The sequence below is a fragment of the Wolffia australiana genome, chromosome 16 (genome assembly GCF_029677425.1).
Source record: "Wolffia australiana isolate 7733 chromosome 16, ASM2967742v1".
Classification (NCBI taxonomy): domain Eukaryota; kingdom Viridiplantae; phylum Streptophyta; class Magnoliopsida; order Alismatales; family Araceae; genus Wolffia; species Wolffia australiana.
Genome location: NC_135850.1, coordinates 2,546,972 through 2,562,798, shown reverse-complemented (window position 1 = coordinate 2,562,798; position 15,827 = coordinate 2,546,972). Strand labels below are relative to the sequence as shown.

The 15,827-nt window shown below is 41.9% G+C and overlaps 2 protein-coding genes across 2 annotated transcripts; one reads left to right on the top strand and one right to left on the bottom strand.

Annotated features, from left to right (window-relative positions):
* Positions 1-4,144: 4,144 nt before the first annotated feature.
* Positions 4,145-7,677, bottom strand: D-CDES (D-cysteine desulfhydrase). Its single transcript, XM_078588502.1, has 10 exons — positions 7,390-7,677; positions 7,261-7,326; positions 6,954-7,148; positions 6,775-6,885; positions 6,446-6,537; positions 6,282-6,374; positions 6,119-6,176; positions 5,928-6,041; positions 4,929-5,026; positions 4,145-4,528 (listed from the first exon to the last, which is right to left on the bottom strand). The coding sequence occupies exons 1-10, from the start codon at positions 7,624-7,626 to the stop codon at positions 4,324-4,326; spliced, it is 1,269 nt and encodes a 422-aa protein (XP_078444628.1). The 5' UTR covers positions 7,627-7,677; the 3' UTR covers positions 4,145-4,323.
* Positions 7,678-9,159: 1,482 nt separating this feature from the next.
* On the top strand, positions 9,160-13,517 carry LOC144713865 (Tetratricopeptide repeat (TPR)-like superfamily protein). The gene has a single exon (XM_078588585.1). It carries the CDS (start codon positions 9,207-9,209, stop codon positions 12,123-12,125), a length of 2,919 nt encoding a protein of 972 aa, XP_078444711.1. The 5' UTR covers positions 9,160-9,206; the 3' UTR covers positions 12,126-13,517.
* The last annotated feature ends 2,310 nt before the right edge of the window (positions 13,518-15,827 follow it).

Here is a 15,827-nt window from a genome sequence, read left to right as displayed (position 1 = left end):
CATCTTAAGCTCGTCCATCCATTCTTCATAATTGAGATAAAAACATATTCTTTAAAGTCAGTCCACAATAATAGGAGCTTTGGGTGGGGACGATTTAAAGCCCGCACTCTCATATATTTTATTTTATTAACCTTGGGCCATTATTAGATTTTTTCCATGTCATTTATGGCCCAGCCCACTTGTCGTAAAAAAATACTTACGTGTTAATCCCCAGTGGAAAAATAAATATACCTCTAGCCGATATGATTTCCACTCACTATTCAACTTTGATTTGGTAAAAGAAACCTCTCACCCCATGGAAGCACAAGGATAGGGGGGCCTCTACCGCTGAGTTTGGCACAATGTCTTGTTCGATTTTCAATACTTGTAGTTGTCAAAACTCAAAAACATCATTAATGCCACACAACTTGACCTAAAAGGTGAAGCATTAACATGGAAAGCATAATTTATTGCATAACATTGAAGAGTAATTAAAATTTTTATAATAATTAAATCAATAAAAATGGCAATTATGGATGGCCTCAAACTCTTAAGAAAGATACTAAATGGGCTTAGATGTATGCTTGAATTTTTTTACTTTACCGGCCTTGTGATTTGTGATGACACAATGTAACCGCATAGGTATGGTCATAGAGAATCATCGTTAAAATTCAATTATGTGTTTCTGCCCAAATAAATCCTCATTTAATTTTTTATTTTGTATATTATTATTTTAAATATGTAAAAAGACCATTAAACCTTCACAACTTTTCATATAGAGTCAAGCATTAGCATGTAAAGGACAATTTAATGCACAAAATTGAGAAGTAATTAAAGATTGTTGAATATGCACAAGAAAGAATGAAATCAATACCAAGTGACAATTATGGATTGACCCAAACTCTTAACAACATATTAAAAAAAATTAAATGCATGCTTGAATTTTAACGCATTACCAGGCCATTAAAAAAAGTTAACCTTGTGATTGGTGCACAATGGCCTTGTGATTTACAATGACATAATGTCACTTCGTAAGTTTTTTAGAAAATCATCATCATTACTCAATTATTTGTTTCTCCCAAAATGAATCATTAGTTCATTTTTTTCCATTTGGTATACTTGTAAAGTGACGAATATTAATGTGCAAGAACTAAATCAATAACAAATGCCACCGTGTCACATCAGAGTGATGGGCATAAATAATTATCATTAAAATTCAACTATTGGTTTCCATCTTAATGAAATTAAAAGCAATTAAAATCACAAAAAAATTTGGGGAATAGAATTAAAAGCAAAAGAGGAAAACTGGAACACAATAAAACTGTATACAATTTATTAAAAAAAGTGCTTTGACTTATAAAGTGAACATCTCTATAAACTGAATACTGTTTTACAAAATACTCAAAATACTAGAACATTTTGAATGTTTGTGGATAAAGTAATTTTATCATTTCAAGCCTTATACCAGTTTTGTATGCAAATTTGTTATGAAATATTACTATAATAATGCAATAACTATGATGTTATCATAGGTTCAACTATCCTCATCACATGAGAACGAGTAGATAGGGCTATTTTTTATAGATTGGTTTATGTCCTTCTCGAATATTGTACTAATAAGAATACTTAGAATTCATCATTAAAATAGCTATAAATAGTTAAGAATATAAGTTATATCAATGAATTGTGAAGCAGTAGAATGCGTGATTGTCTTCCAGTCCATAAGATTATATCAAGGCATCTACAAGACAAAAAACTGATAGGATGTAGGTGGTATACATTATCAAATATCAAGGAAATGGGACACTTGGAACGTACTGAAGACAAGTTTGTTTCACAGGGCTGCAAAGAGGCCTCAGTTTTTTTATTACAGGTTTTTTACGACCACTGAACCTCAATAGAGTGAAAATTTGGTTTATTTGTGACACTTCGTAATGGAAATTATACAAGCATGTCGTGAAGAATTTTTTCTTCAGAGAGATGTTTATGAAGATATATAAAAATGGAGCAACTATACGGCTACTATTGTGGAATCCCTTGATATAAAGTTTGCAAGTTGAAGAAGCCCTTGTATAGGCAGAAAAAGTTGTGTTGAGCACGATTAGAGTAATACTCTAGCAGTATGAAGAATATGAAATACCAACAAACCAAAGGAGAGAATACTTTAGTGAAGAAGCTTATATTGTCGTACAAAGTATTCATCTTCCTATTTTGTGTCCATAATATACTTTTTAGAGGTAATGAAAAGGTTGATCTCCATTTTGTGAGTAACCTTTGATCTTTGATCCCAGCATTAACATAGTATTGAATTCTTTGAAGAAACCAGAATAAGTGGGAAGTTATAGCTCTTTCCCATCAACCCAAATCTAAAATGTGGTTGAGTGAAGATGATGCATTAGTGAACTGAGAAATAATACCAAAGGTTGTACAGGATACTAATTTACTTCACTGTTTTACGACCTGGTGACCTGACGTTGCCTTCTATATTGGCGTAATGAAATAAATTTATGCAGTCTAAGAGGGTCACCCTTGCCGGAAACATACAAATGCTTTTCATTATTGAAATATTTTTATTACTGTTTTTTATTTCATCAAATTCTAGTTCTTATAAAAATTATAAAACACCCTCATTGAAAGGGTATTTGTTTAATGATGAATAAAAATGGGATATTTTTTTTGGAGAAAATAAAAAATGGGATATTCTTCATTCTTGGATAGTGACTTTATTAATTGGCAAGATCATTTTCCGAAGTCTAGTACCATGAACTAGAAAAGGAGATATGAGAAGTAAAATAGATCAAGGGAATACTAGAAGTGATGGGTCTGTATCAAACCAGCCAACTGCCGTGTACCATAATACTGAAGCAATTATAAACTAAAGCATTGTGCATAACCTAATGCAACATGCAATGACAAAGCATGCAGATTTTAATAAACTTTCCATAAATGCTAAGAGAGACCAGAAGAATATTCATCTGGAATTTTGATTAGGCTGATAAGATACCTACAAAGAGAGTACCGGCCTACTACACAAGCTCTTCAATCAGCTGGTGAAAAACATGGCAAATTAAAATCATTTACTCATTAGCTTGAGGTTATGAGTCAGCTGAAGAAGTCACCCTATGTTTCTGATACAAATCTCCCCATCAGTGCTGGAGGCCACATGTTAGAAAAGAAGCATAAGTAAAAGGGTAAGTAACCATCAAGACGTACTCGGCTATTATTACCTGATTGGGTGTAGCATGATGGAGTCTCAGAGATTGTCCAAAATCCATTGCAGGGGCAGCTAATCTGACAAGTTCTCTGATGAGGACACAGCCAATCCGGCAGCATACTGGTTAACCTTTTGTCATTCATCTTCCTTCATGCGAATTATTCTCTTCCCAATTCTTGGAATTTGCCTCAGTGCATAGACTCAGTCCTGTAATTCTGGGGGCATAAGTTAATGTTCATTTTTCTCTCATATTTCAATGTTTCTTTATCGGATCTTCAGGAGGCCAGTATCAGTTTCTTGCTTGTGTGTTTTTTGTTTCCCTTGAAGTTACCCTATTCAAAAGTTTGTCGTGATAAGAGTCTTGCTGTGAGCTTATTTTTGCCAGTTTTATGTGGCCCAGTCGTAAGCACGAAAATATGAGAACATGCTGGGGTTTCATTGGTTTCAATGATTGCACCATTCTTGTCTACTACACCACAAAGTAGGACCACATTCTTGGGGTTAATTATTCATTTGTCAACATAAGACAACCTAACAAATCTTTCTAGTTACTGAATCAAATTTAGGGAAATGACAAATAGTTCCCTAAATAAGATTATGAAGGTGTTCCAGCAATTTGCTTCCAGCTTCAACTGCAAATCCTCATTTTAAACCTCTAACTTGTATTATCCACTAAAGCTGTCCTCTGAATGGGCAAATGGCAATAGTGCTCAAAGAAAGAGTGAAACCAAAATATGAAAGAACACGACATATGATAGAGTTTGGTTCTAATCCTGTAAAATATGATTTCTCAAAGTCAGAGGATATCATAGTGAGATTTTAAGACAGATAAAATATCTAAAAGATCCACTTCTGCTTTTTTGGGATTTTATCACTTTCCATTGCATCAGCCGATAAATATTCTTCAACCTCTATATTTTTTTCAGCCGTTTAAATGTCACTCTCAACACATTCAGAAATCAATATTTACGTTCCAAAAGGCCCTTCCAATTGAGTAGAATAGAGTGGGACATAAGGAAAGAGATACAGATATAAATAGAGATTTAGACAGAAAGAGAGACAAAGATATAGATATAGAGAGAGCTAGACATATATCAAGATAGAGGAAGAGATGGAGATGGCAAGAGAGGTCAAAACATCTTACCAATGCCATTGCCGCGCTGGACTGCATCACCAAGAGACATTCGCCGCCAGTTCCCAAGTGATGGAGCCAATTCACTAGACTTGTCGTAGAGGCCGAGAAGGCCACCTGTGTGGATGAAGAGAACTTTCCTCCCCTTCCATTCCGCAGGGTTCTCTGCCATGTCTCTCAGCATCCCATACGCTGCTTTCCCACTTCGGCAAACCCATAGGGTTAGAGCAAGAAAGAAGAAAGAGCGAGATAGAGCAGATGAAGGTAAGAGAACCAGTACACAAATAATTAAACAATGAGGAAGAACGCAACTCGGAAACATGGGAGAGACAGATCGCGCGTGGGAAAAGAGAGATGAACAGAGAGACTAAAGAGATCCGAATAGACTTGAAGACAGATGGAATGCATGGAGAAATTTGTTTCTGAAGGAAGGCATAAAGAAATAAGGTAGAAATTAAAGGAAAATAAATAAAGATTGAGAGCGAATGAAAGGGTGAAGAAGATGACAGATGGCAAAGAGAAAAGAGAGGGTGTTGGGAGTAAAGGAATGAAAAAAAGATAAAGTAAAAAATCGGGGACTGGAACAGAGAGATTGTGGTGTACCTGTATACAGGGTCTAGAATAACTCCAGTGGTCTCAGCCACCCGTTTGACAAATGCGAGTTCCTCGGAAGTGCTCATGGCATATCCCAGCCCCTTCGCCTGAGAATACAATGTATCAGTCTCCAAAAGGTGAGTTAGACTTAGACATGGTTGTTCTGTTCTGTTCGTTTGAAACGAATAAAAAAAATGCACAAAAGAACCGCACAGGGCCTTGTTCTTTGTTCTGTTCTTTTTTTGTGCACAAACGAACAAAATTTGCACATTCGAACAAAATTCGCACATTCAAACAAAATTAGAACAAAATTTGCACAAAGCAAGCAATAGAACCACACACAGGCCTGTGCGATGATCCGTTCAAATTTGATATTTTTCTGTTCGTAAAACCGAACAGAACAAACAATTCAAACAACTATGTCTAGTTAGACTTCAAGAAGAGTATTCTCTATCACAGTGTTCGGGCCTGCCAGTTTCATCTTTTCTCACTTTGGCATTGATGGTGGCATTGACAATTTCCAATGTCATCCCAACATTGACTTTGGCAGTCAACAACAGCATCAATGTCATGCCAATAATGCGCCTACACCAATAGGATCACCCCAAAAGGCAAAGGCAAATGTCAACCATTCTCAGAAAGTTGACGATGACGTTGACAATATTTTGATGGTTCACAATGACTGTTACTCCAGGGCATTTGACGATGATGTTCACGACATCACGGATAAACTATCAGTCTGTCATCAACGCTAACCGCCAATGTTCTATGTCAACCTCTTTGGGATATGCCGAACCCTTCTCTATTATTTCAAGCATGAGCGAAAACTTTTTCAAGCACACCTATTTGCTTCTAGTCAACACTTTCAAAGGCCCATAATCTGAGTGCCGAATTCAATGATGCCTTTTTCTAACCAAGAGTAATTTTGAAACAAAGGATTGAGATGGGATATAAATCTTCCAGAATTTATAAACTTGAAGAAGTTCAATATTTTTTACTAGCACTCACATTTTTAATGTCAACCAGGTCCCTAGAAGAAAGCCCAGCATGAAGACCATCTATCAGGCCCTGAACGTAGTCGTAGAAGTAATCAGGGCTGTCACAAACGGAGTACGCATGAACCTGCGGCATTAGGGTTTGACAGAAACATCAGCAAATCATTTCATGGATAATGAGAAGCCAAAAAAATTAGCACATACTTTTGCTTTTAATCCGCTCAACCTTGATCCCAACGATAGACCAGCAATTGTTCCTCCGCTGAAGAAATATCCCCAAATAATCCTTCTTTAGATAATTTTGACATAAATGTCACCTTAATTAAAAGAAGCGATGTACAAAGAGACTGAGAAAGAAGGTAATAACCTGCCGCATGCAACGACAATATCATCAAAGTTAATTCCACCCTTTGATTTCTGGACTTGCTGTTCAACCTCCCTGATCGCTTCGATATAGCCCCTGAAAAGTAATTCCAAATAAATATAAATCCAATGAATGATATGTAATCACGCAAAGAAGAATAACCTCACCATGTCCCCAATGAATTCGAGCCACCTACTGGAATTACATATGGCTTTCTCCCTTCATTTACCAGCCTCTCTTTCAGCAAGTCAGCAAGCACCTAAAAACAATAACACTTTTCATAAAACTCAAGTTTAATATATATATTTTTCTTGAAACAACTCAAGTTTAATATAACTCCAACATACTCTGCACTGGAAAAAAAATTTACTGACAAGATGACATTAGATGAATCCTTTCCTGATTTACAGTCTTGGGTTTTTACATGCAATCAAGTTTCATGAACCAGTTATCATTGAACGAAAGACTATAAAATCTGATGAAGAAATCGACAGACCACGCTCCCAACTTCAGCATATTCTTCTCGAGAGATTAGATCAACATGTGCTCCCACCATTCGTTCCACAAGCAGATTACCAACCAAACCAGGGTCTTCGTCCACCAATCTCTGCATCAAAGAATCCAAATTCAGTGGAAATTCAGAATATAAATCGCCAATTTCACGTTGATCACGACCTTCGCCGTTCGTAGAATCAAATAGGAATCAAGATTAAGGTATCTCGCAGCAACAGCCGTCGCACGGCAATGGTTGCTCTGTATTCCACCGACAGTGACGACGCAGTCGGCGCCTTCCTCCACGGCATCGGCCAAGAGAAACTCCAATTTCCTCACTTTGTTCCCGCTCAGCTGCATCCCCGACAGATCGTCTCGCTGGAAATTTAAAATTTTCCCATCCCGAAGCATCAATCAGGTCAATCGATCTATCGAAACCAAAAAACTCTGAAAAAATTTGTCAATTCAGGAAGAAATCCATCCTCCTTACCTTGATCCAAACCTCGGTATCCTCGGGAAGATCCGGGAGATTCCACCGGTGAATGGGGGTGGGAAGCTGGACGCAAGAGAGAAAATGAAAAATGGATAATTGCGAGGGGAAGATGAAGGCGATGCTCACATGGCCGAGATTGTAGCTGGAAGACGGAACAGGGCTGAGATTACGAGCCCATTCTGGAGGCTGGTAGGTTCTTCTTGCTAAGAACGTCCCGATCGCGCCGTTTACATCGGCCGAAGAAGATGAAGACATGGCTATGGCGATCTTCGAGCGACGAGCCGTAGGAGAGCGATCTGGATGGGCGACGCCGGCGATCGCGAAGCTACCCCGAGGGAAGAAGATCGTCGAGCTCGAGCTCATTCGAAGTTCAGATCAATCCTGGTTTGGAGGATGACTTCCAGAAGAGCTGTTAGTACTTTATATGAACTAAAATCATATGAAACATGATTGATTTAATAAAGACTAGGGAAGAATAAATGTCATCATTTATGAAAGTCCATGATAATAAATCCATAGTTAATTGTGATTTATTTTTGACATGGTGTAAAATAAAAACATAGTTGCACGAGATTTTCTTCATTTTAATGATATTTTTAATACCTTGAATAAACCATAAAAATCAAGTTATAGAACTTGGGTTCTCTTTGGAAGAAACTGAAATTGAGCCAGACTCAGCAGTTTGTGACTTGGATAAAGGGATCTTAACTTTCTTTCTCAAGTATTGGATTTGCTGTGTCTTCCCCTTGTATTATGAATTATCAACTGAAGCATTGTAATTTATTTTAAATGTATACTCAGGAGAACTATGAGCTTTATAAGATGTTTGAAACTTTGCCCATGATCTACAATACAAGTAACAAGAGCCCTTTGGGAAGGGAAAATGAACGGCTAAAGAAGACTACAAGAAGTAATAAGGTTTGCCCATAATTTCTCATGGATCAATTAAGCGACCCATTAAATAAATGGATCAATTAAGTCATTAAAATTAGCATATTGCTTGCTTTACAACATTAGAATCTATTTCATGGGTAAACTATTAAACAGCATAAACCCTATCTACATCGTGAAGCTCTTGTGACAACATTTGACAAGTGCAATGGCAACTTCTCCTTCTCCTTTAAAACCACCACGCTAGGGGGACGAGAAGCAGCTGCTAGCACCCCGGGCCTTCTTTGCAACCTGGCGAGGTATCACTTTCGTATGTCATTCATTTGTTTCGTGATTGGGTGAGTGGGGTCAATGTGTAACTAGGATATTGACTCTCGCACCACCACACGAGGGGGACGAGAAGCAACTGCTAGCACCCCATGCCTTCTCTGCAACCTGGCGAGGTATCACTTTCGTATGTCATTCATTTGTTTCGTGATTGGGTGAGTGGGGTCAATGTGTAACTAGGATATTGACTCTCGCACCACCACACGAAGGGGACGAGAAGCAACTGCTAGCACCCCATGCCTTCTCTGCAACCTGGCGAGGTATCATTTTCGTATGTCATTCATTTGTTTCGTGACTTGGCGAGTGGGGTCCATGTGTAACTGGGATATTGACTCTCGCACCACCACGCCAGGGAACGGGAAGCAGCTGCTAGCATCCCAGGCCTTCTCTGCAACCTGGCGAGGTATCACTTTCGTTAGCCATTCATTTGTTCCGTGACCGGGCGAGTGAGGTCCATGTGTTATTGGGATATTTACTCTCGCTCCTTGCCCTCAAACTCTTGTAAACACACACACACATACATATATATAAACTCTCCCACGTTAGATCAGTCTACGAGCACGACCCTCTGGCACACGCCAACAAACTCGTACCTAGTACCATGTTTTTGCCAATAAAACAAACAAACTATTGGACATCATAGTTAGTCTGATGCCAATAAGACAAACTAACTATTGGACATCATAATTAGTGTGAAGCATGATCAATGCAATGAAGAAAGACAGATGAGACCTTCTCTTCTAACAAGAACAGCCAAAACCACCAATCCCATCATCATACGAAGCTCCTACGCCACCATCTCCTCAAAGCTCTGTCCATGGTACTCCATCCTCCGCCAGGCAGCCTTCTCCGGCGATCTTCGTCTTCTCCAACGAGCCCACGCGAGAATTTTGACTTCCGGCTGCTCAGCCGACCGGCTTCTCGTCAACAATCTCATCTCCGGCTACAGCAAATGCGACTCCATAGCCGGAGCTCGGCGAACCTTTGAAGCATCCCCTAACAGAGACATCGTCTCCTTCAATTCCCTCCTCTCCGCCTTCGCTCTCCACGATCTCCCTGAAGATGGGTTTCATCTCTTCTCCCGTATGGCGTCTCCCACGGCCCTCTCCTTCGCTCCAGTCCTCAAGCTCTGCTCCTCCTCCCTCGCATTCTCCCCCTTCGGCTCTATCCTTCACGCTCGCGCCTTCAAGCACGGCCTTCAGTCCGACTCCTTGGTCTCCAGCGCGCTCGTCGGATTCTACGTTAAGTCCGGGCGCGCTGAGCGAGCCCGTCGCCTGTTTGACGTAATGCCTGACAGAGATAGAATCCTCTACAATGTCATGATCAAGGCTTATTCGGAAGAAGGGTTGGCTGATGAAGCTTTCAGCGCTCTAGCGGAGCTTCATCGAGACGGGATTCTTCCTTGCGAGAGAACGTTTCATCATCTTCTCGCCGGAGGGCAGGCTGGCCGCCATGGCGATCAGCTCCAAGCTCTTGGGTTTAAACTTAATCTGCTTAACAGACCGAAGGGAGATGTTCTCGTCTTTAACAGAGCCCTCTCTGCTCATCTCAAAGCCGGGGATGACAGCAGCGTTGTGCGCAAGTTCATCGACATGAGAAACTCCGGGGAGGATTGTGATCATGTTACAGCAGTGATTCTGACGACATCCATTGCCGGCATTCAGAGTTTCGATTTGGGTAGGCAAAGCCATGGGCTTTTTCTCAAGATGGGCTTCCTCTCCACCGTTTCCGTCTCCAACAGCCTGATCAACACGTACGCGAAGATGGGTTCTTCTGCCAGCGCCCTGAACCTGTTCGACGAAATACTTGAAAGAGATCTGATATCGTGGAATTCGCTGATCTCCTGCTTCGTTCAGCAGTCTATGGCAGAACCCTCTATTGCCCTGTTTCTAGATATGATGAGAAGCGGGGTGAGACCTGATCAGTTCACCTTCTCAACCATCCTCCGTGCCTCTTCCACAGTTCATCGTCTCCACGTTCAGATCCATACAGCCGCCATTAAAGCCGGGGTAGAAGGAGACGTCTTCGTTGTGACGGCCCTCATCGACGCTTACTGCAAGAACAACAGCATGACAGAGGCCAATCTCCTTCACGCTGGGCTTCAAACATTCGATCCGGCTTCTTTGAATGCTCTCATGTCAGGCTATGCAGCAGGAAACAAGCCAATTCTCGCTCTCCAGGTCTTCTTCTCCGCGCTCCGCCGCGGTCTTATTGCAGACCACTTCACCATCGCCACAGCCATGAAAGCCTGCAGCGGGGCTGTTGCTTACAAGGAAGGCGCTCAGCTCCACGCCATGGCTGTCAAGCTCGGCCTGGACTCTGACGTTTTTGTCTGCAGCAGCGCGCTGGACTTGTACATCAAGAGCGGGGACGTCTCGGCCGGGCTCTCCGTCTTCAATCTCATCCCTGAGCCCGACGATGTGGCGTGGACGGCCATGATCGCAGGCAGCGTGGAGAATGGCAATGAAGGCCTGGCGTTATCGCTGTTCCAGCGCATGAGGCAGTCTGGGGCTGTCCCTGAGGAGTTCACTCTCGCCGCCATGGTCAAAGCTTGCGCCTGCCTGACAGCATTGCAGAAGGGTCAGGAGGTCCACGCCATAGCCATCAAGCTAGCCCACGGGCTCGACCCCTTCGTCGCCACCTCGGTCATCGACATGTATTCTAAGTGTGGCAGCGTGGAGGAGGCCTATCAGCTCTTCAAGAGGACCAAGGCAGAGGTGATCTCGGCTTGGAATGCAATTATACTGGGCTTCGCGCAGCACGGAGATGGGAATAGAGCTCTTGATCTCTTCAAGGAAATGGTGGAAAGAGGCCTGGCCCCAGACAAGATTACCTTCATTGGAGTGCTCTCAGCTTGCAGCCATGCAGGTCTGGTCTACAGAGCAAGAGAATTCATGGCAGAGATGGAGCCCGGCTTCGGGATAAAGCCCGAGGCTGAGCATTATTCTTGCATGGTGGACGCGCTCGGCCGGGCCGGGCTGCTGCCGGAGGCAGTGAAGGTGATAGAGGAGATGCCCTTCTCTGGGTCTGCGGCTATGTATCGAGCTCTGCTTGGCGCTTGCCGGAGAAGAGGCGAGAGGGATATCGGAGACTGGGTTGCCACCCGGTTGCTCGGCCTGGACCCTTTTGATGCCTCCACTTATGTTCTTCTGGGGAACATGTACGCTGCCGGAGGGCGGTGGGAGGCAGCGGCCATGGCGAGGAAGATGATGAGCAGCAGGAATTTGAAGAAGGACCCTGGCCATAGCTGGATCGTGGTGAAGGGACAAGTGCACTTGTTCGTGGCTGACGACCGGAGCCACCCTTGCAGTGCCGCCATAGCTGCCAAGGTGGAGGAGCTGATGAGGAGGATCAAGGAGGAGGGGTATTCTCCTGAGGTGGATTCTGTGCTTATGGATTTGGAGATGGAGGAGAAGGAGCGAGCTCTGTTCTTCCACAGCGAGAGGCTGGCCATTGCATTTGGGATTATCTCCCTTCCCCCGGAGAGGACGATCACTGTCATCAAGAACTTGAGAGTCTGTAGCGACTGCCACAGCGCTGTCAAGCTCATCTCCTTGGTCACCCGTAGGGAGATCCTCCTCCGGGACGCCAACCGGTTCCACCGCTTCGTTGCCGGTCGCTGCTCTTGCGGTGATTACTGGTGATTGTTTCCTCAGTTGAGTTTAAGAAAGTATATGGCATGAGCTAGCCTGGAAACAGATATCAACCCACTTCACTGAAATCTCAACACTACCCAATGTATTATCGCAACACTAATTCATGTCAGTCAAGATGGCTCCCATCATTATAGGAGTATAGTTCCGGATTGTCCCGGACGTGGGCGATGGACGGGACGGGACAAATTTTGTCCCGTCTGACGTCCGGATTCAGTGCAGGGACGAAGGATGGGACTAATTTTCGTCCGACGGCTAAAAAACTGTCCCGTCTAGTCCTCCCGAGACGAATTTTCGTCCCGTCCAGTCCTCCCAAGACGAACTTTTGTCCTGTCCCTCGTCTCGGACGAAGGAAACCCATTTTATATTTTTAGAATATTAATATAGATTTTTCTAAGTTTTCTAGGGAATTATGGAGGAAAGAGAATGCGAAGGGCCATATGTACAATTATTTCCGAGCGGTGTCCCTTTGCATGCAAGCTAAAAAACAGGGACTTTGAAACAAATTGTCATTTCAAGGCCACGTACATCTCAACCGTCGGATGTGAATCCGGCGGTTTTCGGTCCAGATTCGTCCGTCCAACGTCGGAAACCTCCGGACGGATGGTTCTTTCATCCCATGGGACGAAAATCGTCCCGTCCGGTGGTCACCCGGAGGAATTTTCGTCCCGAAATTCGTCCGTCTCTTTGGACGAGACGATTCTTTCGTCCTGGGACGAAAAAATCGTCCCGTCGGCGTCCCTGCAATGTACCCATCAATTACTGTCCAAAAAACTGTTAACATCAAGACTCGATTCAAGAAGGGTGTTTTGTATTCTCAATTTTCCATGTCCTTTTCTCCTCCCAGTGATTTAGTATTTGTGGTGATAGAGAAAGCCGGAGACCGAGTTAGAGTGCGATAGAGGGGCCCAAGGCATTATCTTCAACGCGGCACGCGTTACCGTATATTAGCGAAGACCAGGTCCGCTCGTGCATTAAGCGATACTATCGTTGGCTATAAAAGGAGTATTATCCCCACCGTTTCACCCACAAAATGAACGAGCTCTGCTGGGTTTCTACTTGTGCTAACGCTCGCTTGGTGCCCACCCGTGGGCGCGTTCTCAGGCGTATCATCCGACTTAGCTTTGGGTTTCTTCTCCGTCGTTGCCGCCCAAAGAGAAGAGTGATCAAGCGAGAGGTTCTGCGCCGCGATGTCTGCTGATGTGAATGATGACTTCTTTTTCTCGATTTGTGCTTGATTTTCTGTCACTCGTTAGACCCCACCTCTTCCCACCTTCGGACTTGTAAGACGTTGTATAGCTTGTTTTCCTGGTAGAGACGGGATTATAAGTGTTTATTCTCTTGTGGGAGTAGAGTTATGACGTCTGATTCATTCAATCCGTAGCTCCCACCAGTCTCCCGGACAAGCACCGCTGACCCTCCTCGGTATAAGTGACAAATGATGAATCTGACAGAACAATCTGCCACGTGAAGATGTTCCGGCCATTAAATCGTTGATTTTGGATAGGAATTGCTGGGGAAAGAACTCAACAACGTCACCGTATTTTCTCTTCTTCGGCTTTTTTTTCCGGTCTCATGATCAAGGTTCCGCGGCGACAATGAAATCTTATTTTCTAGGGGGAATTAGAGAGCTTAAACGATGATATAAAGGTTTTAAACATCTTGCAGAAGCTGGAAAAATACAAAGATCAGAATAGGATTCGTTCGAACAGCCGTTTGAGTCTCCCAATAGCTTGTACAGGCTGTCCATGCCCGCGTATTAATTATCACGCAATAGATGGAATTACAGCGCGATGGAAAAGAATCAGATTAGAACTTTTAATCTCTTTGAGCAGAGACTGGCTGCATAGGACTTCTGACGCTACGCTAGCCTGTCTGTAACACTGAACGCATTAATAATTTAACCCAGAATCTGTATAAATAAGTCGGCCATGGAGGATGCTGAAGTTGATTTTTCAGTACTACCCAATCATCCGCATCTGGGCAGGCTTTATTAACAGTGAATACAATATCGAACGGTGAGAGTTAGATATTCAAGAGCACTAACTACTTTTCTCTGTAATGCGAATCATCAATCATTTCATTCTTACTCGTCGGACATAGTTGTAGGAAACATGGACTAGTTATCAATTTGCTGCTTTCCTTGTTAGAATTTTGTATATATGGCAACATATAATTGGTTTGGGACAAATAATTTATTTACCGTGCGGAAATAGTTAGCATGACCATATCGCGTATAACAAATTTATCATGTGTGTGACGTAATAATTTATTTGTTTCACTATAATTGTGAGGCATCATCAATGTGTCATCGACGTTAATGAATGTAAAACTGTGGTTATTAGTATGAGCTCTAAGGAATAATGAAGCATGTTTCTTCAGACCTGTAAATCCTAGTAATTGAAGACGAGGATAATACGTCTAAGCATACCTAGGTGATTGTTTGAGACCATAAATAGATTTCTTTAGGGGTGAAACTACACTTATCGGGCCAATTCTATGTTGATGGTATCTGCTAAATATCCATGTAAAAATGTGTTGGAAACCTCCAATTGATTAATTCTCCATAAATACTAACAGATAGATAATAGTAAGCTGATAGTGGAATTCTTAATAATGGGACTAAATGTCTAAGTAGAATTCAAATCCTCTTGTTGATTAAATCCCTTTGTTAGTTGGTTAGTATTTTTTGTATTAACCCTCTTACAGCCTATGACATCAAGAATTGGATTTGTAGGAGCAAATGACAAAGTGTCATTCTGCGTCATAGCATAAAATTCTACAGACATAACCTGCATCCAGTTTTCATTTTTGATGATGTGTCAAAAGAGGTAGGTTCTGCATTATTGGTTATAGAGCAGTAAGATACCTGGGCAATGGACGACTAATGTCTAAGTCAGATGTTTGTTGATTTTTGTGATGTTTTCTTTGAGTTATTATCATTCTAATCGGCCCTTTCTTGTAAGAAAACTTCGGGAAGATTTGTGGCTTTCAATTGAACTTCTGGCTCCAGAGTTCTATCGAATCTACTAGAAGTGTATGCAACGGGTTCTTCAATTGTAGCTGATTGAAAATTAAATATACTCTTAGTCTCTGTAGAAGCAGTTAGATCACTGACCTATGATTGATCTTTAGGGGACGATGGAACACCAGAAATAGTGGGTAAGTTGATTAAGTATTCATCATTATTGATGATGCCAGAAGATGATTTGTTAATTTTACGGGGTTCTGCATGTCATGAGCGACATCTATCACAAGAGATAGATTGTGAGAGTTACTAGATGTAAAGATTGTGTGAGATCCAAGTAATCTAGAAGCATCATTGGTTTTCGAAAATGATAAAAATGGGTAGTCGTTCTCTTTAAAGACAACACGGCAAGAAATTAAAACTTACATGTTCGAAGCGGGAGAGACCTGAAGCCAAAATCCATTGAGCTATATCCCATGAAAACACAATTTTCACATCTGGCTTCTAAATTACGCTTTAAATATGGCCTCAAATATGGATAACACATGTATCCAAAAGTTCTCAATACCCTGAAAATAATTTCTTAGGGTCACTTATTCTTTAGTTTATTTATTTCCATTCTACTAATGAGGTACGTACGAGTTGCTACAACTGAAACACAAAAGTTCTTGGGCATGCTAGCTTGGTTAAGTCATGCAAGAGATGTTTCCACGATATTTTATCTC

Bases quoted from the DNA above. Each gene is read 5' to 3' on its own strand.
- D-CDES (XM_078588502.1), bottom strand. From the start codon at position 7,626: ATGAGCTCGAGCTCGACGATCTTCTTCCCTCGGGGTAGCTTCGCGATC. The intron at 7,327-7,389 runs GTGAGCATCGCC...TCTTGCGTCCAG, and splicing joins CCAGCTACAATCTCGGCCAT to CTTCCCACCCCCATTCACCG. The intron at 6,042-6,118 runs GTATGTGCTAAT...CTAATGCCGCAG, and splicing joins TGAGCGGATTAAAAGCAAAA to GTTCATGCGTACTCCGTTTG.
- LOC144713865 (XM_078588585.1), top strand. From the start codon at position 9,207: ATGAGACCTTCTCTTCTAACAAGAACAGCCAAAACCACCAATCCCATC.